The sequence below is a fragment of the Benincasa hispida genome, chromosome 9, assembly GCF_027475165.1.
Source record: "Benincasa hispida cultivar pf3 chromosome 9, pf3_genome.v1.1, whole genome shotgun sequence".
NCBI lineage: Eukaryota > Viridiplantae > Streptophyta > Magnoliopsida > Cucurbitales > Cucurbitaceae > Benincasa > Benincasa hispida.
In genome coordinates, this window is record NC_143486.1 from 28,045,266 (window position 1) to 28,072,521 (window position 27,256).

The following is a 27,256-nucleotide window of genomic DNA, read 5'->3' on the forward strand; positions in this document are numbered from 1 at the left end:
CGTAACATCCCTACCTAAGAACTTACTAGAAAGGTAAATTAGATAAATTTGTTACATGCATGCAAGTTTGATTAAAGTTTATTAAAAAGTTTAATGAACCTTAATCAAAATTGTTTAACTACCAAAGACAAATGTTGTTTTTGGGCAAATTAACTAATTACTTAGTTAAAATCAATAGTCGGATTTTCTAAGTCAATTAACCTTAGGTAAAATACTCAGTGGGAGGAAAATGAGGTATATGATACATTATTTTATCTTCTTCACGTTTCTCCTTAAAGTTCATACCATGAGATTTATACTCGGCCTCGAGGCACCATGGGTGTCCCCCTGCGCATGGCATTTGTATAAATAAATATCAAGGTGAATGGAGAGAGTGTTTATAGTTAGTGGGAGCAGGACATGTGACAACACATCATTCGATTTCTCTCATTAATTTCAAGTAAAATTTCACGCATGGCCTCGTGGCACCGTAGGTGTCCCCTAAAGGATGCCATTTTACATGACATTTTATTCAAACTCTAGCAATGGATAGGGTTGCTTTAGTTTCATGTCCCAATCAGTTTTTCCCCACGGTTGGGTCACTGGGGCAAAACTCCAGTGTTGGGATTGGTGTTCTAATTCTCCTAGTAGTCTCGTAGTTTGTAAACACTCTATAAACATATTGTTATTAATAAAATAAGTGCTATATTATAAGCATTTACTCAATCCAATAAACTAAGATTAGTGGTTATTTTATGTAACTTAAACATCTATGTAGAGACATACAAGTGGATCATGTCTTAAGTAATAACCTAAATGGTCTGTAGTATAAGGATAAAGGAGGGATACCTTATCCTGGTGATACTATGGATACAACCCGCTTTGTAGATGTTACAAGTGTTGTAAAGTGTTATAAATGGTTTGATCCTCACCATTCATGTGGAGACATGTGAGCAGGGGTATCCTATACAAAGAGTTTGTATAAGACCGGACCACGAAATGATTAGTCTCTTTATATAACGTCGTTGATAATTGAGACTTACATTTCACTAGGATGACCATAGGTGACATGATCTTGATCCTTAGTGAGTTGGGAACTCTTGCTCATGAAGGCGGTCCTTTGATTTGTATGGGCAAGAGTGGCCAGATTGCCAACTCAACAAGCCTACCATTTTGGGGATTCGTCTGATTGAAAAATTGGGAACTCAGCTACACAAGACGAAATTCACTCCTTCCCCAAAGTAGGGGTAAGTAGATAAATTGCTCCCTTAAGGGTTGATTCCGGGTCTTGAACATAATGGCCACACCTTCTCTTGGGAAGAGAAGACTCAGTCATAGTAGGACTATGACTTATTGTTCATTAGAGGAATCAGTGGTACTTAAGAAGTTAGATGTAACTATAGGGGCAAAACGGTAAATTGGTCCAACTGTACTTACGAGAGATTTGTGAAGGGTCATCGGACTGTTGATTGGTTAGATCCAATAGACACATAAATATATCTGTAGTGTGAAGAGTGTAACTATCGGTCTTTAGTAGAGTGACCAACAGTTAACGGATGGTAGATCTCGTGATTAAAGAGTTTAGTTAGTTATTTACGTACCATTGGAGCTTCAAGCTACAGGTCCATAAGGTCCCCTTGGTAGCTCAATGGGTTCAAGTTGAGAATCAAATTTTGGGTTAGTATGAAGTATTCAAATTAACAAGAGGAAATTTGATTATATATGATATAATTAAATTGATTCAATTATATGTGATATAATTGATATGATGTATTTGATACATCATTAATTGGAGGAATTAATATAAATTTGATTTATATTAAATACCATAACATAGAAAAAGAACTATGGTTTATATGTTTCATATGATGAAATATTAAAACTATAGGTTATAAATATAATATGATAAATTGGTTATCATATTTATTTATAATATATTAACTATATGATAATTATTCTTTTTCTTTAATAACCAACTTGAGTGGGAGGTTATACACGATTATGGTAACTGTGAGATAAAAGAAAAATAGTTTTCCAAAATCAAATGATGATTCTTTTTTTTTTTTTTTGTCATTTGACAAAAGAATTAATTATCGAGTAAAGTGTTTTACTAAACGATAGTGTCTCACAGCCTAAACAATCAAGGAACGAGTTTACTATATGATAGTTACTCAGTACTACACGATCGAGTAACAAGTCTATACGATAGGCTTCTTCTTTCTAAATGATCGAGTATCTAGTCTATATGAAAGACTTCATCCATCTCCAACTTACTTGATTGTCTACTCGATCGTCTACCTCCTTCATTCCTCTATCTAAAGTCACACAAAGCCCACAACTCCTGAATTCTCACATCGAGAATACCAAGGTAACTCTTGTGGTGGTGTTCTAGTTTCGTTCAAGGATCGAGTTGGACTCAATTGTGATCAAGGTTCATCTAGCCGTTCATTGAGATCGAGTTCTGATCGTTTTTTTTTTAGTTCATGTTGTTGAACCAGTTGCTAAACGATCGAGGGATACTTGAAGAAAGATTCTTCAAAGGTTTGCATACTCTATCCCTTGTTTGTTCATTTATAAGAAGCATGTTGTAATTTATAGTATATGCATAATCGTTTCTATTTAGACTATAATTGTTGCATTCTTTCTTAATGGGATTTGGAACGATCCGCTTCCGCTCATTGGATCTCTATGTTTAGATTTCCTTCATCTAGGACCCAAAACGAAGGATTATACTTACAAGAATTGTTAAGTGAGTTTAACAAATTTTGGACCGAACAATGGTGACTGATAGTTATAGTAACAAGGTGTTGGTCAATATATCGGGTAAGAATGTCTTATTTCAGTGAAGGGGCACTTGATCACCCTACGGTGACTTTTTTCCTAACTCACTGAAACATCATTACAAAATAGATGTTACTAGGGTACACTAGACTATTTTGCTAAAATTGATTGGTTGTCTTAATGGTTTAATGCAAATAAATTAATAATAAATAATTTGTATGGTTTTAGCAAAGTTTATTTCAATATGACTTCCACGACATCAAATTTTGAATAATGTGGAAAAATGAGCTTGCATCGATCAGCGTTGAAAATTCCCGCTAACCCTATATCATGTGTTATTTTGCGTCAAAATGTCTATTTTTTTAGCTGTCACAGGAATCGATCGTATGCTTGATCCCAGACCATTGTAAAGTTGATCGCATGCATTGATCTTCATGAAGACAAGCTCGTCACATGAAATGCCACAACTACAGAGTGATAGCCATGATAGAAGGTTGTAAATCACAAAGTGGGTGGAATACGTTGATACTTCGGAAGAAACAATCATGAACCCATACCTTGGGAGTATAAAAAAGATAAGATCATTATGACATTTTACCTACCACATCAGTGATGGCAGTAATTTTGAGTGGGACTACCAATGCTATTGGTGTCTGAGCTCTATCAATAAAGCCTTGGAGCCCAAATTCAAGGTATCCGAGTCTCAAGCTTAGGCAGATTCTTGTGATCACAGAAAAGAGCATGAGCAAACAGTCTTTAAGAGTTCTTCATTTCCACAACCTTTTCCGATTGACGACCAGAGCTTCGCTAGAGATAGAGCTCGAGAGAGACTACTCCACCGCCCATCCATGGCATCACTGGCAGCCTTGACACACATCTGATGGAAGCAAGAGATTGCCTACATCTAGCCCTCTACCCCTCTTCTTACCTCTGTATTGTATTACCTTTTGGCTTAAGACATTAATACATTTTGTAATCAATGCATCTCTTTAGCTCCTTCAACCCTATTTTCATCATCTTCTTCTACTTTATCAACTTTTACTCTCATCGCAATGAGTTAAAGTGTAGATTGCAAGAGTTATCATATACTCAATCATGCGGCATAGAGATATGACGCATGTAGCAAACTATCGAGAGGTATGCATTACGCGAGTATTGTGAGTCAATCCTCTTTTCTTAGTGCGAGGCTATCGCAATGCTTGTCTATGAGCTAAGTAGCTATAACCAACTGTCCGAGAGGGTGAGTAGTGGAACTCGCTAAGCAAAGTGAGCAGTGTTCCTAGAGATAGGAATAATCTTATGCTGACCGCAACCATGCGTTATAGAGATATAAGCATGTGGCTGACCACTGAGAGGTGTGCAATGCGTTAGTGTGGCGAGCTAGGATTACTCTTGTGACCAAACTTAATGACTTGGTGAAATTTTCCCTCAACTCTACTTCTCCATGCATCTCATTATGCGTTAACAGTTGTCGCATCTCTACCAAATCTCATAAGCAAACTTCAATTGCTTAGACTGTTTAGCTAGGAGTAAGAGTAGCACATAGTTAATTAACTTCTTTCTTTTTATTTTTATTCACCGCCTCAAACACATTACTTACAAACATCCTTTAGTTGCAAGTCCCTGTGTTCGACTTCGTTATAAGAGAACAAGAAAACTTGTGAGAGGAAAGCATAGTCATCGCATAAACGATTAACACATATTGCATATTCTTTAGATTATCGTGTGATCATCGCATATAATATTAACGCATATTCTTCTTATCAATGCATGATCAATGCATGGCCATCGACGCATATCAAATCATCAACAAAATAAGAAGTATTTCCTCCATCATGTATATAAGAGGATCATTAACAGTTCATTAGCTTTCTTAGTGTTATATATGAAGGAACACTTATACAAGAGTACCTATGAACGGAAGCGGATCTTTCCAATTCATTGTGATAGAATTTCCACATATACATTCAAACATACAGATATGCATTCACAACGCTAAATTCTGGCATACTTAGAGGATAAAAACAAGAGACCGAGAGAACATACCAGTTGAAGACTTTTCTTCACTTGAAATCTCGCTCTCTCCCTGAACGAACTCCTCTCGCTCTCGCCAGTCTAGCAAGTAGTCGTCCAGCAACACCTTGGTCGTCTACACGGACAGCTTCACTCGAACAACAAGGAAACGGGAACGACATCAAGACTTTGAGCCCTCATTATTCTCAAAGTAAGAATCCAAAGGGTGGGTTTTGTTCAAATTTGGTAGAAGTGAAGAAGAAAGGCATTCATGTACTAAAATCAAGCAAGTGGGAGAATAGAAAGAATATCGTATAGTCGGGTGCTTGATTGTTTAGTGTGGGTTACACGATCGTGTAGTAAAAGCTAGGCAATCGTCTATACGATCGTTTAGATCAGCTCAGGTGTTGAGCAATCATTTAGTAAATGGTAAGCGATTATTTAGGAAAGTGCGAGCGCGAGTGTGCGATCGTTTAGTGAATGGTAGGTTATCGTATAGGCTCTTAAACACTCTGCGATTAAATGCTTATCACACTGTGAGAAATTATGCGTGTATTTTGCAAAATGAAAACCATTTTCATTTTATTCTTCAATTACTAGAACTAAATTGAACTTCCCACTAACGCACGAATTCGGAGAAAACGCCGGCCAATTATCTCATAACCGTCCAATTAATAAAATAATAAATATAATCATATTATATTTATAACCTATAGTTTGATATCATATATCAACTATAGTGTTTTCTCCTCTACTTGATATAAATCATATTTATATCATATTTCCTCCAAAATAATATATCTCATACATTTAGTCAATCATATCATATATAATTAACCAGATCAATTATATAATATATAATCGAACTCCCTCTTGTCAATTCGAACATTTCAAACTGACCCAAAAACTAATTCTCAACTTGTATCCAAGCTACCAAGGGGATCTTATGGACCTATGGCTCGAAGCTCCAACCGTACGTGAATAGCTGACTAAACTCTTTAGTCACGAGATCCACCATTTGTTAACTGCCAGACATTCCACTAAAGACCGACAGCTGAATACTTCTTACCACAGATATATTTCTATGTCCATCGGATATAACCAATCATGAATACGATAACCCTTCACAGATGCTCGAAAGTACAGTTGGACCAATTTACCGTTTTGCCCCTATAGTTACATCTCACTCCTTAAGTACCACTGATCCCTCTAATGAACAATACAACATAGTCCAGCTATGTGTGAACACCTTCTGGGCCATGAGAAGGTATGTGGCGTCACATCGTTCAAGCCCTGGGATCAGCCCTTAAGGGAGCTATCTATCTACTTATCCCTGCTTTGGGGAATGACTGAATTCCATCTTGTGTAGCTGAGTTCCTGGCTCCCAAATTAGACGAATCCCTAAAGTGGAAGGTTTGAGTCGGAAGCCTGGCTACTCACACCCATGCAAATCAAAGGACCACCCTCAATGGCAGGAGTTCCCAACTCGCTCAGGATTGAGGTCATGTTACCTATGGTCATTCTAGTGAAGTGAATTCTCTTTCATGAACGGTGTTATATAATGAGATGTTAACTCTTCGTGGCCAAGTCTTATACAAACTCTTTGTATAGGATGCCCCCACTTGCATGTCCCCTACACGAATGATCAGGATCAGACCATTTGTGACAAGCTGGCCGCATCTGTAGCATTACCAGGATAAGGTTTCCCTCCTATATTCATATACTACAGACCATTTTGGTTATCACTTAAGACATGATCAACTTGTATGTCACCACATACATGATTAAGTTACATAAAGACAACCAGGAATTTTAATTTATTTGTTTGTGGTAAAGCAAATAAAACATCCAAATGAGCAAAATCAAAAAGTGAAGTAAATATCATATATTATACAACACAAGCATTCGTACAAACTGTTCACAAACTATAGGACATGAAACTTTAGGGCATCAACCCCAACAATATGTAGACAATATCCTACTTATTGGGAATAATATAGGTTTACTAACTGAAGTTCAGAACTGTTGAGTTTTATGTCCTAAAACTTGTAGTTTGTAAACAATAAACTCATTCTGTAAATTGATAAAGTTGTTATTAAATATATGAATTATTTATTTAGTTTTAGAAATAAATCCAGTAAACTAAAAGATCCATGACTACTATATAAGTACATGAACTTTATGTGGAGACATAAAAGTGGATCAGGTTCAAGTAAATAGTCAAAATGATCTATAGAATATGAATAAGGTTGGGTGCCTTATTCTGGTAACACTATTGGATGTGGTCCACTCTGTAGTTGTTACAAGGACTTGTAAAGTGCTACAAACGAAGTGATCCTGATTCGTTCATGTGGTGACATGAGAAGTGGGTGTGTCTTATGCAATGAGTTTGCATAAGATCAGACCAAGAAATAAGTCACTCTTACTTTATAACATTGTTTACTATTTAAGACTGATTATTTCATGGTGATAATCTAGATAACTTAAACTTAATCCTGAGCTAACTATGAACTTCTGTTTATTCGAGATTATCCTTAGATTTGCATACGTGAGGGTTGACTCAACAGCACCAGTTCAATAAGCCTCCCATTTCAGGGGTAAGATAGAGTAGATAGCTGGGGGACATAGGGTACAAGACAGAATTCACTCCTACCTGCTTTTAGAGATAGTAGAGAGGTTGTCCCTTAATTGTTGATTCCGAGTCTTGAACAAGGGATCCCACCCTCTCATTTGTTCCAGACCTGAAAGTTATTGACAGACCTGGAAGTTGTTCCAGATATTTCTAGGCCCATTACCCTCTATTGTGATAATAGTGGGGCAGTGGCGAACTCCAAGTAGCCAAGGAGTCACTGGCGCGGTAAACACATAGAGTGAAAGTATCATCTAATCCACGAGATAGTGCATCGAGAGAACGTGATCATCACGCAGATCACTTCGAAGCACAATGTTGCTGACCCGTTCACGAAGGTTCTCACGGCTACAGTGTTTAAGGGTCACCTACGGAGCATGGGTCTACAGGATCGCCCACGACTGAACTAGGGCAAGTGGGAGATTTTCTTGTACTAGGCTTTTATGTGCCCTAGTTTATTGTTTTGTACTAAGTTTTTTGTATACCCCACTTCGCTTCAAGACAAGTGGGAGATTATTGGGGTTGATGTCCTAAAGTCTCGTGTCCTATAGTTTGTAAACAGTATATACGAACACTTGTGATGTTAATATATGATATTTACTTCACATCTTGTATTTTGCTTGGTTATTTGTTTTATTTGCTTTACCACAAATCAATAAACATAAAATCCTTGGTTATCTGTATGTGACTCAAGTATGTATGTGGCGACATACAATTGGATCATGTCTTGAGTGATAACCAAAATGGTCTATAGTAAATGGATAAAGGAGGGAAACCTTATCCTGGTAACGCTACGGACGCGGCCCGCTTTGTAGAATGGTCACAAGTGTTGTGACTTGTCACAGATGGTTTGATCCTGATCATTCGTGTTGGGGACATGCGAGCGGGGGCATCCTATACAAAGAGTTTGTATAAGACCTAACCACGAAGTGTTAATGTCTCTTTATATAACACCGTTCATGATAGAGACTTCACTTCACTAGGATGACCATAGGTAACATGACCTCAATCCTGAGTGAGTTGGGAACTCCTGCCATTGAGGACGGTCCTTTGATTTGTATGGGTGCAAGTAGCCAGGTCGCTGATTCAAACCTACCATTTTGGGGATTCGTCTGGTTTAGGAGCCAGGAACTCAACTACACAAGATGGAATTCACTCCTTCCCCAAAGCAAGGGTAAGTAGATAGATAGCTCCCTTGAGGGCTGATCCTAGGGCTTGAACGATGTGGCACCACACACCTTCTCTTGGCCCGAGAGGTGTTCACACATAGTTGGACTATGTTGTATTATTCATTAGAGAAATCAGTGGTACTTAAGGAGTGAGATGTAACTACAGGGGCAAAACGGTAAATTGACTCAACTATACTTACGAGTATCTGTGAAGGGTCATCGTTCTCTTGATTGGTTATATCCGATGGACACAGAAATATATCTGTGGTAAGAAGAGTTCAGCTATTGGTCTTTAGTCGAATGCTTGATAGTTAACGAATGGTGGATCTCGTGGCTAAAGAGTTTAGTCAGCTATTCACGTACCATTGAAGTTTCGAGCCACAGGTCCATTAGGTCACCTGGGTAGCTTGGATAAAGTCGAGAACCAATGTTTAGGTTAACTTGAAATGTTCAAATTGACAAGAGGAAGTTCAATTATATATGATATAATTGGACTGGTTAATTATATATGATATAATTGGCTAAATGTATGAGATACATTATTCTAGAGGAAATTAGATATAAATATGATTTATATCAAGTAGAGGAGAAAATACTATAGTATATATGTGATATCAAACTATAGGATATACATATAATATGATTATATTTATTAATTAAATTAATTGATTAATTATATGATAATTAACTAATTTGTTCACGTTCGTACATGGGAAGTGTGTTGTACAAATTAGTTAATTATCATATAATTAATCAATTAATTTAATTAATAAATATAATCATATTATATGGGAAGTGTGTTGTGATAGTTATGGTAACCGGCGGGTTAAAAATGAAAATCGTTTTCATTTTTCACAAGCATGCATTCATATTTTCGTCCACGCTCAAAAGAATTCGTGAAAGCGATCGCAAGAGCCTATACGTTAGAAACTCGTCCGTCTAAACGATCGTCTACCTCACGTTTTCTCAAAACGATCGTATACATTTTTCCTAAATAATCGCTCAGCCTTTTATACACGATCGTGTAGCTCTTCTATACGATAAGCATTTCCGCTATACGATAGCACAGTTCCATCTCCCATTTGCTTATCGTCTATACGACGCGTTGTCCTCCATCCTCTATCAAACTCACCAAAGCCCACTCTTTGGGTTTTCACGCCGAGGATACCTGGGTTTCACTTGTGGTGGTGTCGTCCCCGCTGCAGTGTTTGTGTTCGTACTGATCGTGTTGTTGCAGTCGATATACTAGCCGGGTGTTGGTAGATCCGTTGGAGGGTTTCCGCTGCTTAGGGTTCAGACATGCGAAGAGAGTCTTCATCTGGTATGAACCCTTTCCTTGTTATTCACTATGTTCTGAGCATGCTGATAATTAGGTTTATATGCATAACTGTTAACATAGAATGTATATCTTTTGTGTTTCAGTCACTGTAAAATTGGAGCGATCTGAACCCGCTCATGGAACTCTCGGTATGAGATCCTTCAATATCGAGTGGACACAAAATATTTACAGTGAGGAGAGTGTAATTATTGAACTTTAGTGAAATGACCCGGTAATTAACGAATGGGGGTTAATTCGGTGTAAAGAGTTTTGCCAATTAATCTCGAATCGTTGGAGCCTATGATCTGTAAGTCTATTAGGTCCCCCTACTAGCTTACAAGTGGATTACCCTTAGAATAGCGTGATAAGTTGATTTGAAACGTTCAAATTCGAATTAAGGGAATTGGTAATTATATGTGATATAATTACACGTTTAATTTTAGAATTAAACGTAATTGGAGAATCGATTAATATATAAATATGACTTAAATATTAATCTCATGAATAGGGATTTATGGTAATGGAATTGGTGACAAATTAATTTAATATTTGATATTATATTAATAGAATTAATTAAATTGTTTAATTAATTATTAATTATTAATTTTATTAGAAAAATTGATTATTGAATTAACTTTTGTAAAATTAATAAAATTTCAATTTCAATTAAAGAATTAAAATTGGAAACGGTTTTGATTTTGAAAATAAGGGAAATTGAAAATTGAGAAAAATCCCAATGTGGGATTTTTCCACTTTCAAGCAAGAAGGTTAGTCGCCTTCTTACACATAATTCCACCACCAAATTCAATGAGTAGCTGGAATCACTTCAAGTAATCAGTTTGCATGAGAGTTATGTAATAAAACCACTCTTGATTGAGTGGAAAATGACATGCAATTTCTGAATTGCTGAGTTTTTTAAGGTTGAAGAAGTTGTTCTTCAACAAGCTGAAAAACCAGAAAACCTCTCCTCCAATTTTCCTAAGTTCAAGCTTGTTTTGAGTCCCACAACTCAATCTAAGGTTCTAGAGAATAGTTGGAAGTTCTAGTGGTGGTCCACGACCTGAATTGAAGAAGATTGCAGTTGTATTTTGTTGAATAAGAGGATCTTTAAAGGTATGTAATGAAACCTTCTTGATACCCCCATGAACATACTTAATTTGATGTCAAAAATGAGGAATTAGAATGCTTAATGATCCTGCTTTCTTCCGCTGCATGTTTCTATAAACCAACAAGAACTAGCTAGCGACCCAATACCAAATGAAAATTTTAGGAGAGGCTCAGTTTTTTCTGGGAATTCAGATCTTTTGAGATCGAAAAAACAAAACGCTGACTCTGTCTCAAGCATCATACATTGACAAAATGCTTGTCAAGTATTTGATGCAGAACTCCAAGAGAGGCTTACTGCCTTTTAGGCATGGATTAATATTGTCTAAGGAACAGTGTCCTAAGACACCTTAAGAGGTTGAGGAGATGAGATGGATCCCCTATGCGTCGGCTATTGGCAGCCTGATGTATGCGATGCTATGTACTAAACCTGACATCTACTATGCAATAGGGATAGTTAGTAGATATCAGTCTAATCCAGGATTTGACTACTGGATAGCCATTAAAAATATCCCCAAGTATCAATAGAGAACGATGGACTACATGCTCATGTATGGTTTTAAGGATTTGATCCTTACTGGATACACAAACTTTGATTTTCAGACTGATAAGGATTCTAAGAAATCCACATCAGGATCAATGTTCACTCTTAATAGAGGAGCGGTAGTCTAGAGGAGCATCAAGCAAGGGTGCATTTTTTACTCCACTATGGAAGCCGAGTATGTGGTGGCTTGTGAAGCTGCTAAGGAAGCTGTTTGGCTCAGGAAATTCTTGACGGATCTGTAAGTCGTTCCAAACATGTCGAAGCCCATCACACTTTATTGTAATAATAATGATGTGGCTAATTCTCGAGAGTTTAGGAGTCACAAGCGCATCAAACACATAGAGCGAAAGTATCATCTCATCCGAGAGATTGTGTATCGAGGAGACGTGATTGTCATGCAAATAGCTTTGGAGCACAATGTTGTTGATCTGTTTACAAAGGCCCTCACGACTAAAGTGTTAGAGGGTCACCTGCAGAGTATGGGTCTATAGGACAGGCCATGTTTAGACTAGAGCAAGTGAGGGATTTTGTACTGGGCGGTTTGTGCCCTAGTATATTGCTTTGTGTACTTTCCATTATAGTTTGACTTTTACACTGTACACCCCACTAGCTTTAGGTCAGGTAGGATATTGTTGGGGTTGATGCCCTAAATCTTGTAAGGTCCTATAGTTTGTAGTTGTAATGTATAAACATTTTATTTATGTAATAAAATATGTGATGTTTTATTTCAAAATTAGTTGCATTAACTACAAACCAATAAACTAACATCCAGGGTTATCTTGTAGTTTAAACGTGTATGTAGAGACATACGCGTAGATCATGTTTAAGTGATAACCTAAATGGTTTGTAGTAGATGGATAGGGTTGGATACCTTATCCTAGTGACACTACGAGTATAACCTGCTTTATAGGTGCTACAATTATTGTAAAGTACTACAAATGATCTGATTCTGCTCATTCATGTTGAGACATGTGAGCGGGAATATTCTATACAAAAGAGTTTGTATAAGACCGGACCACGAAATGTTTAGTCTCATTATATAACGTCATTCATAATAGAGACTTACATTTCACCAAGATGACCATAGGTAATATGACCTGAATCTTGAGTGAGTTGTGAACTCTTGCCTATGAAGGCAGTCCTTTGATTTGTATGGGTGAGAATGACCAGATCGTCGACTCAATAAGCCTGCCATTTTAGAGATTCGTCTGAATGGGGAGCTGGGAACACAGCTACACAAGAAGAAATTCACTCTTTCCCCAATGTCGAGGCAAGTAGATAAATTGCTCCCTTAAGGGCTGATTCCGAGGCTTAAACAATGTGATGCCACACCCTCTCCTGGCTTGAGAGGGGTTTGATCATAGTTAGACTATGATTTATTGTTCATTAGAGATATCAATGATACTTAAGGAGTTAGATGTAACTACAAGTGAAAAATGGTAATTTTGGCCCAACTGTACTTACGAGTAATTTGTGAAGAGTCATGGTATTGTTGATTGGTTATATCCAGTGGACACAAAAATATATTTGTAATGCAAAGAGTGTCGCTGTCGATCTTCAGTGGAGTACCTAACAATTAACGGGTGGTGAATAATTTAATTAAAGAGTTTAATTAATTATTCATGTACCGTTGGAGCTTCAAGCTACAGATCCATGAGATCCCCTCGGTAGCTCAATGCGATTAAATGAGAATCAGTTTTTGGATTAATTTGAATTGTTCAAATTAATTGAGGAAATTAATTAAATTTTAATTATATGTGATATAATTACTATAATGTATTTGATACATTATAATATTAAGTATTTGTGAGAGGAAATAAATATTTGAATATGATTCAAATATTAATTATATGAATTTGATTCATATAATTAAAGTTAATGTAAATGTGATTTATATTAAAAGCCATTGGTGAGAGAAAATTGAAACTATAGACTATATTGTATTTGATACGATATAAAAACTATAAGTTATATGTTATGTGTTATATAACATATAGTTATGTATATATGTATAATAAATTAGTTATATATTATCTACTTTAAATTATTTTTTACCCGTGTATTATGTGGGTAGTTAACAGAGGGAGTGGTTTTTGTGTTTTCTTCTTCCTGCAACACAGAAAGGTTCTGGGTTCTTAGAAGAAAAAAATTTTCATGCTCTCCTTTTTTCTCTCAATCCTTTTCTCTTCCCTCACAAAAATCCAAAATAGTGAGAACCCACTCTTTTTGGGTTCTCTGCCTGATGTATTTTAGATCTCTCAATCCTTTTCTCTGCCTGATGTTATGGGTCAATAGCATTCAGCATAGATGTATTTTAGGTCTCTCACCAAAAGCTGTTTTGTTTACATGTGTTTTCCCCACACGCCAGAAGGAACATATATAAACAGTAAACACATGACAGTAGAATTTAGAAAAACAGAACCAACAAAAACAGAAATACCCACCCTTTTAAATTATGAAAAATGTACACCGAGAACCAACAAGACAATCCACTCCATGACAATTCCAGATTTAATGTGTGCTGCTCAAAATGTTAGTAAAAAATACAGGAAAAAAATTCTTGAATTCTCTATTCTTCAAAGCTGCAATATTTGAAATTGGCATCCTCGTAAAGTTATCGACTTTGTACGACCAGTTTGTTCAGGCTCTTCATCATTATTATCATCATCAATAATCAATCCGACGTCGGGGCCATACCTTTCATAGTCAACCTGCCAAATATGAGATGCTGAGCTATCAAAAAGAAAAAGAAGAAGACTTCAAGTTCACACCAGGCTTTGAATGGAATTATTCAACTCGTATCGAATTTATGTATAACGATACAAGATGAATAATTCCATTCAAAGCCTTGTATTGTTATACATAAATTTAATAGAAATTTGATCTATTTTCGTGTGATCTGAACCTTCGGTTAAAACTTTTTGTAACTTACCTATATTTCTGATAGGGTGGGGAATAACAGGGCTTTGGCAAATGTTTTGGAGTAACACCCAGAAATGTTGAAAGCTAAGAATGGACATGCCTCGACATGGACATTGTGATAGTCATTTTTTATAAAATTTAGGACAGAGATAGCAAGTACACATTAAATATGTATACAGGTGTTTGATGCATGTACAACACCGAGTGTGAGCTAATATTATGATTATTAGTAGGATAATAGTAAGGGCACAAGGGTAATTAGCTAGGGTGCCTTGGTTATAAATAGAGTGTTAGGGACTTTAGAAGGGAAGATTTTGGTGAGAAATTCCCCGGAGAGTGTAGCCCACTTGAAAGACTATGTTATATTGTAATTTTGTATATTACAATATATTTCTATTAATAGAGTGTTAGGGACCTTAGAAGGAAAGATTTTGGTAAGAAACTCCCATGAGTGTAGCCCACTTGAAAGACTATGTTATATTGTAACTTTGTATATTACAATATATTTCTATAAATAGAGTGTTAGGGGCCTTAGAAGGGAAGATTTTGGTGAGAAATTCCTTGGAGAGTGTAGCCCACTTGAAAGACTATGTTATATTGTAACTTCGTATATTACAATATATTTCTATTTTTTAGTGTTCTTTATTTGTTCTTGAACTTTCTTATCAGGTGGTATTAGTATCCTAACAGTGTCCAAATGTCCATGTTAACCAAACTTTGTTTGTGTTTAATTAGGTTGGAAGGAAATGCTAACACAGACTACAGAGTTGAAGAGGACTCAACCTCCAAGCTCCTATAATTGAGATTTTGAGTCTATTTTTATCATTTAACCCATTCGTATGGATTCTGCTATTTGCCAAATGCAATATGGTTGGCCTCTCATCTCAATCTACATTCTCTTTGATACGCTTCCTAAGGCTGCTAAGGCTAAGGGGTTGGGCCATTCATGGCTCAGATTAGGAGGTGGGAAAAATATCAAACTGTGTAAAATGTATTATTTTTCTCATATTACAAGAGTACAATGTCCCTAGTTTAAATAGAGTATAAACTTAATGAAATAAAGAAAATATTGATAGAAAAAGAAGGAATCTAACACAATAATTACAGCAAATAAGATCAAATAAAATAAAATATTTGCATAAATCAACACTCCCCCTCAAGCTAGTTTAAAGATGTCTTCCATTGTCAGCTTGCTAATCAATTTGTCAAATTGTAATCTAGAAAGCCCCTTCGTCAGTACATCAGCAATTTGCTCAGTTGTAGAGAGATAGGTAGTACATATCATTCCAGTATCAATCAATCTTCTCCTTTATAAAATGTTTGTCAACTGTTTGATCTCGAACTCTTTGAGTTGAGTTTCTTCTAGTATAAACCTGAAGTTCAGGATTTTGACTTAGTGTTTCTCTCCATGAAGAAGAACTGTCCACACTTGGCATCAAAGGACTAGAATTCATAATTTCGAGATCATCGATGTTTGGGAGAGATGAAGTTTCCCAAAAATTATCTTCAAGGTTAGATGTCTCCCCCTGAAGAGAATTTGGGCTAAAAAAAAGTTGATTTTCTAAAAAAGACACATCCACACTCTCAAAATACTTATTGGTCAAAGGATCAAAACATTTGTAAGCCTTCTTATGAGGGACATAACCTACAAAAATACATTTGGTAGTTCGAGGGTCAAGCTTAGTTCGAGAGAGGGTAGGAGTATGGACATAAGCAGTACACCCAAACAATTTAATTGGTAAATCAGAGGACAGTCGGTTATTAGGAAAAGACTCATTGAAGTGATTTATAGGAGTTTTAAAACTCAAAACCTTAGACGGCATTCTATTAATCAAATATGCAGCCGTAAGAAGAGCATCACCCCACAAATATGTTGGAACATTCATAGAAAACATAAGGGCACGAGCAACTTCAAGTAAGTGTATTTTTTTTCGCTCAGCAATGCATTCTGCTGAGGCGTGTCACAACATGTAGCCTGATGAAGAATAACCTTATCTTGTAAAAAATCGGTTAATGATTCATTGAAATACTCAGTGTCGTTATCAGAGTGAAGAATTCGAATTTTAGTTTGAAATTGAGTCTTAATCATATTATAAAACTGGACAAAGATCTCTTTGACCTCTAACTTTTTTGTTAATAAATAAAGCCAAGTTAAAAGAGTGTGATCATCTATAAAGGTAACAAACCAACACTTACCACTCCGAGTCAAGACTTTAGACGGACCCCAAACATCAGTATGAATTAAGGAAAAAGGTGATGACACCTTATAAGGTTTAGGCAAATAAGTAGATCGATGATATTAGGCAAAAATGCAACTTTCACATTGAAAAATAGAACAATCAAAACCTTTAAATAGGTGGGGAAACAAATACTTTCAGTAGACGAAATTCGGATGCCCTAGTCTACGATGCCAAAGCATTATAGTTTCTTTAACAGAAGGAGAACAAACACTACTCAAGCCCTGAACTTTTTTATGACTAGCGGAAACGTCGTCAAAGTAGTAGAGACCATCAATCATCTTAGCACGTCCAATCGCCTCCCCCTCCCCCCCGAGTCCTGATCTTGAAAGATACAATGAGTTTCACAAAAGATAACATGACAATTAGCATCCTTAGAGATTTTACTCACAGACAACAAATTACAGGCTAATTTTGGAACATGAAGAACATAAAGTAATGTGAGTTTTGTAGTCAAAGGAATAGTTCATTTTCCTGCAGTAGAGGTGTAGCTACCATCGGCAATGCGAATCTTTTCATTGCAATATACAGGCGAATATGAGTTAAATAAACAAGGGGAACTAGTCATATGATCGGAGGCTCCGGAATCAATAATCCACGGAGATGAATTAATGCAAAAGAGAGCTTGAGGACAAGTACCTGATTGTGCCAAGGAAACACTAGGATTACCAGATGAGGAAGTGGACTTTAATAGCTTCAGAATTTGGTCAATTTGCTCTTTACTAAATGGGCTGGAGTCAACAACACGAGCATTAGAGGTATGCTGATGAAAATTTTGCTCACCTTGCTTAAAACTTTTCCAATTCGCAGATTTTCCGTGAAGTTTCCAACAAGTTTCACGCGTATGACGAGGTTTATTGCAATGGTCACACCATATTCGAGGCTTTTCATGTGGCTTGTTGAATTGATCAGAAGCCTTCATCGTAGTATTTTCAGTCACCAATGCAGAGCATTCAACTGAATCAATAGGTTTTTTTGCAGATCATAACATTCCTGTGACTTTCTTCCCTACAAACTTCAGAAAAAACATCATTAATAGTTGGAAGAATAGACTTTCCAAGTATTCTACCTCTAACTTCATCAAACTCAACATTGAGGCCGGCAAGGAACTTGTAAATACGACCATCTTCAACAGTTTTCCTATAGTGTCTTTGATCCTCTATAGACTTCCACTCATATGTATCAAAAAGGTCAAGGTCTTGCCAAATCCGTTTAAGTGAAAATATTGTGTAACTGAATTAGTTCCTTGTTGTATATCATCCAATTTCAGGTTCAACTCAAACATAAGTGACTGGTTGTCCAAATCAGAATACATCTGATTTACACTGTCCCATAATTCCTTGGCAGTAGAGTAGCACATGTAATTGGAGCCAATGTCTTCAACCATGAAATTGACAAGCCAAGTCATAACCATGGAGTTTTCAGTGTCCCACCCTGCGAATGATGGGTCATCTGGACTAAGGGCAGTTTTTTCTCCCGTGAGTAGCCAATCTTCCCTTGTCCACGAATATACATCCGAACACTTCAAGACCAACGAAGAAAATTTTCCCCATTAAGTCGAATGGTGGTAATTTGGACAGTTGGACCAGTTGACTAGATACGATTGTCACAAACTTTAGTAATGGGTGCCTTAGTGTCTGCCATATTGCTGAAAAAAACACAAACTCAAAGGGAATGCGGCTATGAACAAAACGGTAGATCTGGAAACTCAAATAATCGGAAGATCTGAAAAAAACAAGAAAAAAAACGAAGAGAAAAATAGGGGTGGCAAAGACCAGCTGAGCAGTGGCAGCAACCGTCAGCTATGAGTAGTAGAACAAGGTTGTCGAACCCACGTCAACTGCCGCGGACCAAAGACGAACGAGCAACATCAACTACGGCAAACCAAACGAACGGCTACGAGCAATGGGAACCTTGAAAAATGAACGAGCAGCGGACCAAAGACGGACCTTGAAAAAACACCCACGTCAACTGCGAACCCTGAAAAACCCTGACGAACCCAGTGGAAAAACGACGGCCGACAGTCTCTGAATGTCCGACGACAACAAGGAACGAGGGAAAAGGTCGACAGCGGCGGCGACGGCGACTCCTAGGTTTGTTTTTTTAGGTTTTTTAGAAAATTAGGGTTTTAGGGCTTGAGTATAATTATGCTCCGATACCATGTGTAAAATGTATTATTTTTCTCATATTACAAGAGTACAATATCCCTAATTTAAATAGAGTACAAACTTAATGAAATAAGGAAAATATTGACAGAAAAAGAAAGAATCTAACACAATAATTACAGCAAATAAGATCAAATAAAATAAAATATTTGCATAAATCAACACAAACTTAGGAGGGTTCTTGAAGTGTTGAAATCTCTAATTCTCTATATACATGGTGGAACCTAGGAGTGGTTTTTTAATTTTGCAATGGTCACTTTGAGAGCTGGAATATTAATTGATAAAGAATTCAATGACTGAATTTTCTCTTCTTCTAGAAAAACATTTGCGGGGTGGAAGATCAAACCATCGACCTTTAGAATAGTAAGTAGGGACTAATCCATTAAGCTATGCTCAAATTGGAAGCCAACTGAGTTGTTGAAGTGTTAAGTACTTAAATACCTTGGAGAACCACACCCCAAAAGCCAGTTATTGAGGTGGAAGAACCAAGCCACTTAAGTACCACATTGATCATCCCTTTCTAACTGATGTGGGACAAAGGTAGTCCATATTACCTTGGTCTTAGGTAGAAAAATAAATGTATTGAGCCTGCAAATGATGAGAGAATGGTGCATATACTTCCTTCTGACTCTCTCTCTTGGTATTAAGTTCACACATAAAATAAAGGGAGGAGCTTATTATAAAGGACCTTTTATGCGGACAGCTTGTCTTCATGGCCTCAGCAAAATCAATTACTTCAGTGACAAATTGAGTAACAATACAACAAGACAAGATTATGCAATAGTAGTATAAATAGTTAAATTAGGTTCACTGATGTATCAAGATATCATAGTTTCTTGGTATTTTCTCAACTTTCCTGGAGCAAATGACACTAAATTAACAAATTTGACACCAACACTTAATCTCTGAAAGTAAGAATCTTTGTAGTAGCAGTGGACACAAATTCAATGAAAGTTGCATCACCCTTGTAACGAACTCATATAAATGGTATATAAGTCAAGAGAGTGGATACCTGAAAGGACCGACTAAATTTTTTAATGGAAAATTGATTAATCTTGCATCCATTTTATACCCCTGCTGCAGTTTTAGCCTCAGATTCTGGCTTTTCCTAACAGATATTACCCAAATGAGATCAGATTCCGAGCAAATTTGTGCATTCTAAATTGTTAAAAAGGTGATGATTCATTATTTATTAGTTGAAGACAAAAAATTGCAAGATGGTCAACTAGCACAGGCTTATCATTGTCAACAAACCTCAGGATTTCTCCGGAACTTCCTTGTAGGAGTCCGCATTGTGACAAATTCTTCAGCCGCTGTAGGATGAACACCCACCGTTGCATCAAAGTCTGCCTTGGTCAGACCAGCTTTCACAGCCACAGCAAACCCCTGCCCATTAAACCTTGTCCGTTGTGAGCTTGTGAATTAATATCAGTGAAAGAGGGAGACCATGCCAAGGATACCGAGGTAAAGGTAGATAGACACCTGTACAATTTCTGGTGAATCATCACCGCACATATGCAGTCCTAAAACTTTATTCGTCTTTGCACAGACTATAAGCTTCATAAAAACTCGGTCTGGAAGCCCTGAGAGTGTAGCCTTCAAGGGCCGGAAGTTTGCTGTGTAGACATCAACATCACCGTGTTCTTGTATAGCCTGCATTACGAATTATTGAAATGTTAACCACATAGCATCAAGAGCAATAACTGGATGCACCCATCTCTGTCCATCCCATTCTAATCATGCAAAAAAAAAATTAAAATATTCTCAAGAAGAGTTTGCTATATGAAAAACTATGATTGGACAATAAGATGGGATGCACAAAGATGAATGCAGCCAAGGATATTGAAACTATAGGTTAAACACATTATCTCTTCTTACCTGCTCTTCAGTAAGACCAACTATTCCAATTGGTGGCTGGGAAAAAACAGCACAAGGAACAGCACTACGTAAAGAGTAGGATGTTCAAGAAAAGACCATCAAAAAGAGAGCCAAAAGAAGATAAACAGAAGATTTCCAGAGTTTGTCAGATCACACTACACCACTTGCTAACAAATTATCATAAGATTGATACCTATAACTAGGTTTTGTAGGTTCATTTTGAAATATAGTTTTTGCTAATGCGCCTCCCTCCATTAAAGCAACGGGAGTCAAATTTATTCTATCTGTAACATCTCCAACAGCCCAAATTGAAGGAACTGATGTACGGGAGTATTCATCAACCTGAAAAGACAGAAAGGTTCTTAACTTAAACAAAAGAAACAAACACTAAGCAAACCAGAGTCATTACCTCAATTGCTCCATTCTTGGTCATTTTTACTCCTACTTCTTCCAATCCCAAGTTCTGCAAACAAGTATGAGTTGAATTAACTAAACCAGCAATGAATGGTATACTTGTAACCCCTTTCAGAAACAGGATAAGACACTAGCAAAGGTTTTTCTGCATTTTCGTTGGAGTAATCAGAAACTTCTGAAAACATCATATATTTTCATCAATTTATTTGTTTTCTGCATTTTCGTTGGAGTAATCAGAAACATCTGAAAACATCATATATTTTCATTAATTTATTTGTTTGAAGAGAACAATATCATGCATGTTCTACACAGAGCATCCAATGATGTTTATGAGAGAAAAAGAGAAACCATAGGGTTTAAAACACTAAATATTAATATCATGATCTATTGTTATTGATTATTTACACCTAGAAATTTTGTACACTACTTTCCAGAGTTATAAAAAGCTAATTTACGCTTTGAACAAGTTACCTATCAATTTTGTTTCTGTGGTAGCAAGCAGAAGCAGTTTTATCTTCATGATTAATACTGTTTTATAAGATAAGAATAATTCTTATTTTTCCTAACTCATTGGGACACACGACCCTAATATAAAGAGAGGAAGAATTCACAAAGATTGGGGTAAGAAATATTTCTGGAATATTTTCATAAGGCTAATATGATAAATGACCCCAGTAAACAATTAACAGGATCAAAACTTGCATATCAAAACTCAAGATTCTTTTCTGTTTTAGACAAGATTCTTCTTACAAGTCAATAATACACCTTTTGAGTAAGAAATCAATACAGTTTATTTTTCCAGAAACAATAGGTGTGCTTACAAGCTTACAACAGTAACTGTAGACCCCTTCTGTTCCAATTGTACCTAGGTTTACTCACTTAGGATCATTGTTTAAAATGTCGATGTTGATGAAACGTTGATGTCACAATTTTACGGAAATATTGACGAAAATATTGATAAAATGTCGATATCGATGAATATTTCTGAAAAAATTATGAAAACAAAAAACTAAAAAATATATATTTAAATTAATAAATAAACATTTTATACTTTCTAAACATGTTGAAGTTAAAATGTTTATTATTTATATTTATTTATATTAAACTCACGTTAGTGACGTTTGTTGCTTATTTTTTATGTTTCATAAATTTTTGTATGAAATGTCATTTCACTTTTCATGTCGACGTTGAACCCATGAAAATGTGAAAATATCGATGGAAATGTTGACATTTCAATAAAAATTTAATACCATGCTTATGATAAGGTGGCTAAAGAAAACACTAATGGCAATATTCAATCATGCCTCAAGAACATATCCAATGTGTCACCGTTATTATTGCAATAGGAAACTATCATCAATACTGTAATATTGTACCTTTGTATTAGGCCTACGCCCTGTTGCAAACATAACATGTGAGAAGCCTTCAACTGTTCCTTTGCTAGTCTTCAGAGATAATGACCCATCAGCTGATTTAAGGATAGCTTGTGGTACCTCCTCTGTATGGAACTCAACTCCTCTTAGTGACATCTGTTCTGCAACAAAATCTCTAATCTAGAACAAATAAAACAATCATGAGAGCTTTGACGTGAAGGAAAATTGCCAAGCTAGCAAGCATAAAATCATCAACAATGCTTCACCTCTTCATCAAAGCCTCTAAGCACTTTTTTCTGTCGTATAAATACGTGGACTTCACTTTTCAAACCATTGAAGATGCCAGCAAACTCTAGAGCAATATATCCACCTCCAACTATGGCAATCTTCACAGGTTTGGATGGCAATTCAAGGGCAGCATCAGAATCTATAGCATACTCACTGCCAGGAATGTCAGGAATGAAAGGGCGCCCCCCAACTGACACTAGAATGTGTCTAGCCGAATAAATCTTTCCATCTACATCAACCGTGTGTTCATCCAAAATCTGTAGATATTGTTGAAATGGATGCATTTAACAATTGTATAACAAATTCGATGTACAAAACCGTACAGGTTCGGATCTCAAGAGTTAAAAGGGAAAGAAAAAGTCATGTATGTATCAAAAAGTTCTGAGCAAAAACAGAGTATTTGAAAAGTAGAACATTAAAATTTAGTGCTGAAATTATGAACTCACAGTGTTGCCCCACCTTTCCACGGCCTTCAATCAATGTGACCCCAGCATTTTTCAAAATATTCTTGTAGATACCAGTTAGTCGATGTAACTCAGCATTCTTGTTAGCAATCAAGGTGCTCCAGTCATGCTTTGGTTCAGTGTCATATTTCCATCCAAAGCCATGACTCTCTTCAAATTCATGTGCATACTTTGACGCATACACAAGTAACTTCTTCGGTACACATCCACGAATAACGCACCTGGAAATCTAATAGTAAGATAGGACACATAGGAACTGAAATACATTTATATTTAAAATCACAGCATCATACAGACAAAACAACATATCATTTTCTTAAAAAAAAAAAAAAAAAAACAGAAACAAAATAATAATAATAATAATATATTACGATGATCTGCAAATTATAAACTCATTTCAGCTAATGATATTGAAAAAGCACAGAATGATTGAAGAGATGAAATATATAACAGTTCAAAAAATTGACAAAATAGATTATTGAACTCAAAAAAGACAAAATACAATAAGTAAAAGAACGGATTTGAAGGGAAAAAACATTAAACAAACATTGTCTAAACAATTGAACATCTCAATTTCTTAACCTGTCTGTTCTCCCACTTAAGAGCGAAAAAAAAAAAAAGAAAAAAAAAAAGAAAAGAAGAGTACTTCCATGTTTTCCATCTTGAGAGTGAAACTATTATGCATCATATTGATATACCCCAAAATAAAATAACCAAGGAAAGGAATCAATAGGGAACCAACACTTCGTTTCCACTAGTAAACCAACCTTAACTCAACAGTTAAGACATCACTACTCCTAGAGAACATAGGTTCAATCCCCCATCTCGAGTAAATGTGATATGATATTCATAAAAGAAACACACATCTGTCTCTCTCACAAACACACAAAACTGCCTAGCAGAGCAGCAAGAAAATTAAGCGAAGCTCCACAATTCCCAAATGTTTTATCACTATTATTCTTTTAATGAGAAAACTTGACTTTCATTCATTGGTAGATGAAAGAATAAAACTGCCAACCTACAAGAAAAGGCTGCACTCTAGAGAAATAAGATCAAACATAGATGGAAGCTAAGAAGCACGGACACTTTAGGGTTAGCGTGTTCGTGTCCGAAAAATGTCGGACATTTGTCACTCCAACACTTGTTAGACGTGTATCAGACACTTGTTAGTGCAATAGATCTGTTGGACACTAGTTGTACAAACTCAAAATAGGAGAAACATTTGGTAGACATGCATCAAATACTTCTTACCTACACTAAGTCAATACAAATACAAAAATAATAAAATTTGAGAGCGAAATACATCAAGCTAATTTTTAAGTATAGAAATGAACAAACTCATTTACTTTGAATTTCTTTCTTGTTTAAAAATGATATATAATTTAAAAATTGTATGTTTAATAAATGTGTCCTTGCGGTATCCCTGCTTGTTAGGATAGAAGATTCTAACCACATAGTTTTAGCGAGCATAAAGAAGCAACAACCCATGTACACGGAAAGTTCCAGAAACAAACCACGCATGACCAACTCCTAAATTCTCAGTTCAAAACGCTACCCTTCCAAAAATTTCTTTCATACAGCCAGTATACATTGAAAACACCTCAATTCATATAGCTCACATTGCACAGTATCGAATTAAACAGAAATTTCAAACTTACGTCCCACCCACACCTCCAGCAATATCCGACGAAATGGTGGAGAAAGGAAGCTCACAAACCGCCACTGAAGCACCAAAATTAGCAGCAAATCGGGAAGCTCGCACACCCCCACTGCCTGCACCAATAGTAAAGAGGTCAAAATCATATGGGCAAAGAGCTTCGGCGCCATTTTCAGACTGGGACCGAACTACAAGGCCACGGCGGCAGTGAAGACGATTGTTAGTGAAGTGGGTGAGAGGAAGGAAACGGTGGCAGAGGGGAAGAGGGGCTAAAGGCTTAGGAATTGAGAGAAAGGAAGAGGATAGAGAAACGGGAAGGTTTTTGCAGAGAAGGGTTTGAAGAGTTTGTGAGGAAGAAAGAGAAGTGGCCATTTTGGCCTCAGCAAAGCGCCTGTACTATTGTTTTCTTCTTGGGTTGGTTCTGTGTGTTTAACAATGGTGGAAAATCGATTAAATATTAAATTAACGAATTGGGTTTTGGATAATAAATGAATTTTTGACGATTTTTTTCAACAACAGTATGAGAGGAGAAGCCGCCTCCGTGTGTGGGGGAGGAGACTGTCCGCGCGTGTCATTTTTAGGGCTAATGATATTTTTCTTTAAAAAAAAAAAAATTCTTTCCATTCTAATTATATACAAAATTAGAAAAAATAAAAGAAACAATTTTGTTTAGTGCCAAAATAAGCTTAGTTAAACAGTAATTGACATGATCTTCTTTGATAGTATTTGAAGGTTCAATCCCTGCAATTGTCATTTTTACCTGGCCATACAATCACATGCTTTGATGAACGCCCATGCTCACCCTTTAGGTCACTGACCAGCTCAAACCAAACTTCGTGTTCGTGCTTGTAGCCACATTCTAAATGTATCACGAGCTCAAGGGATTTAAGAGAGGAACATGAGGATTTTCTCTACTCCCTTATGTTTGAAGAGGAGAAAGAAAAATAGGAGTGCATGGATCTAAGGGAGGAGCATGAACAAGAGGGTAGAGAAAGTTACCAATGTAATTTAAGGGAATGTTTACTGGAAATTTCCTCTTTTTAATTCTAGGTGGTTACTATGTTTAATGTGTTTACTTAATGATTTTACAGGTATCGAGCATCTTAGAGGTGAAATCAGTCGTTATGAGTTGTTCGGAGTTAATTTGGAGCAATTAGAAGCTAATTTGAGCAACTGGACTTTGAAAAAGATGTGAAATGACAAAAATGCCCCTAGATGGAAAGTTGCAACACCCAGCCGAGCATTGCGCAACGTTACAAAACAATAGCCTCCATTTGAAAAATAAGGTAGCGTTGCAACGCTACATGTAGTATTGTAACGCTCCGAATATTAACGGAGCCTCGTGCATTGTTTGTCATAGGGTTGCAACTCTGCGACTGTTGTATAAAACATTTCTTCTTCGTTATAGGGCAGAAGAATCATGAAATAATCACCCCCAATCAGCTCCTAAGCCAATTTCTTCCTTTTCTCACCTCTCCACTTGTGTTTTTTTTTTTTTTTTCATTTTTCTCCCCATCTCATGTAATTAGTGAAGACATTGTTGGGTTCTTCTCTTCTTCATCTCCATGGGAAGGTAAGACCTAGCTCTCTAGTATAGGGTTTTGGAATATTGTAATTTTTGGGAGTTTTGTTTCAATGTAATTTTTATATTCTTGTCTATAGGTTTCAATCTGAATCTTATATTTATGAATTGCATAATTTTATTATCGGTTGACAACCAATAATTTATTGTGTAATTTGAATCGTATTGTTCCTATCAACCTAGAGAAAATCATAGTAGGTGTTTAATTAGATGGTGAAAATTAAACATTCTTCCTAGCATAAGCTCTAGAACTTAATGCGGTTGGGTAATCATGTTTAATATGGATTCATTTGAGCATGTTTAGCTAATTAGGTAATTAGGACCGTTGGTTGGATGTTCAATCGATTGGGCTAGGCATAGTTAAGAAACTAAAATTACATTAAGCTATTTGACAATCGAAATTACATTGAACAATTCCAATTCCCTTAAGCTATATCATTTCCTTTAATGTCTACTTTTTACTTTCATTACATTTTATTTCTTTTATGCATTTTCTATTCTAATCCTCACCAACCCCCCCCCCCCCCCCTCTCCCCATTTTACCACTTTAACTAAAAATGTGCTTCGAGGAACTAATCTTCCATGCTTCCTTGAGGTTCAACCTCGGACTTACCGCTTGTACTAGTAGTTAGTATAAGTAGTTTGTTGAGTGATTTAAAAATATTACTTGACTAGCAAGGGTTTATGGGCAACGATAAATACCAAGCAATCAAATTTATGTCCTTGCCGAGGAAGCCAA

General features: G+C 36.3%; 1 protein-coding gene across 1 annotated transcript; it reads right to left on the minus strand.

Annotated features, from left to right (window-relative positions):
* Positions 1 to 13,964: 13,964 nt before the first annotated feature.
* Positions 13,965 to 25,536, minus strand: GR (glutathione reductase). Its single transcript, XM_039043673.2, has 11 exons — positions 24,937 to 25,536; positions 23,274 to 23,499; positions 22,793 to 23,071; positions 22,530 to 22,706; positions 21,149 to 21,202; positions 20,933 to 21,081; positions 20,740 to 20,803; positions 20,344 to 20,514; positions 20,116 to 20,247; positions 19,874 to 19,969; positions 13,965 to 14,248 (listed from the first exon to the last, which is right to left on the minus strand). Exons 1-10 carry the CDS (start codon positions 25,305 to 25,307, stop codon positions 19,928 to 19,930), a joined length of 1,665 nt encoding a protein of 554 aa, XP_038899601.2. The 5' UTR covers positions 25,308 to 25,536; the 3' UTR covers positions 13,965 to 14,248; positions 19,874 to 19,927.
* Between the last annotated feature and the right edge of the window lie 1,720 nt (positions 25,537 to 27,256).

Excerpts from the sequence above, each read along its gene's own strand:
- GR (XM_039043673.2), bottom strand. The coding sequence starts at position 25,307 with ATGGCCACTTCTCTTTCTTCCTCACAAACTCTTCAAACCCTTCTCTGC. Across the intron at positions 21,203-22,529 it reads GGCGTAGGCCTAATACAAAG|AACTTGGGATTGGAAGAAGT; the intron begins GTACAATATTAC and ends ACTTGTTTGCAG. Across the intron at positions 20,804-20,932 it reads CCTACAAAACCTAGTTATAG|TGCTGTTCCTTGTGCTGTTT; the intron begins GTATCAATCTTA and ends CTCTTTACGTAG.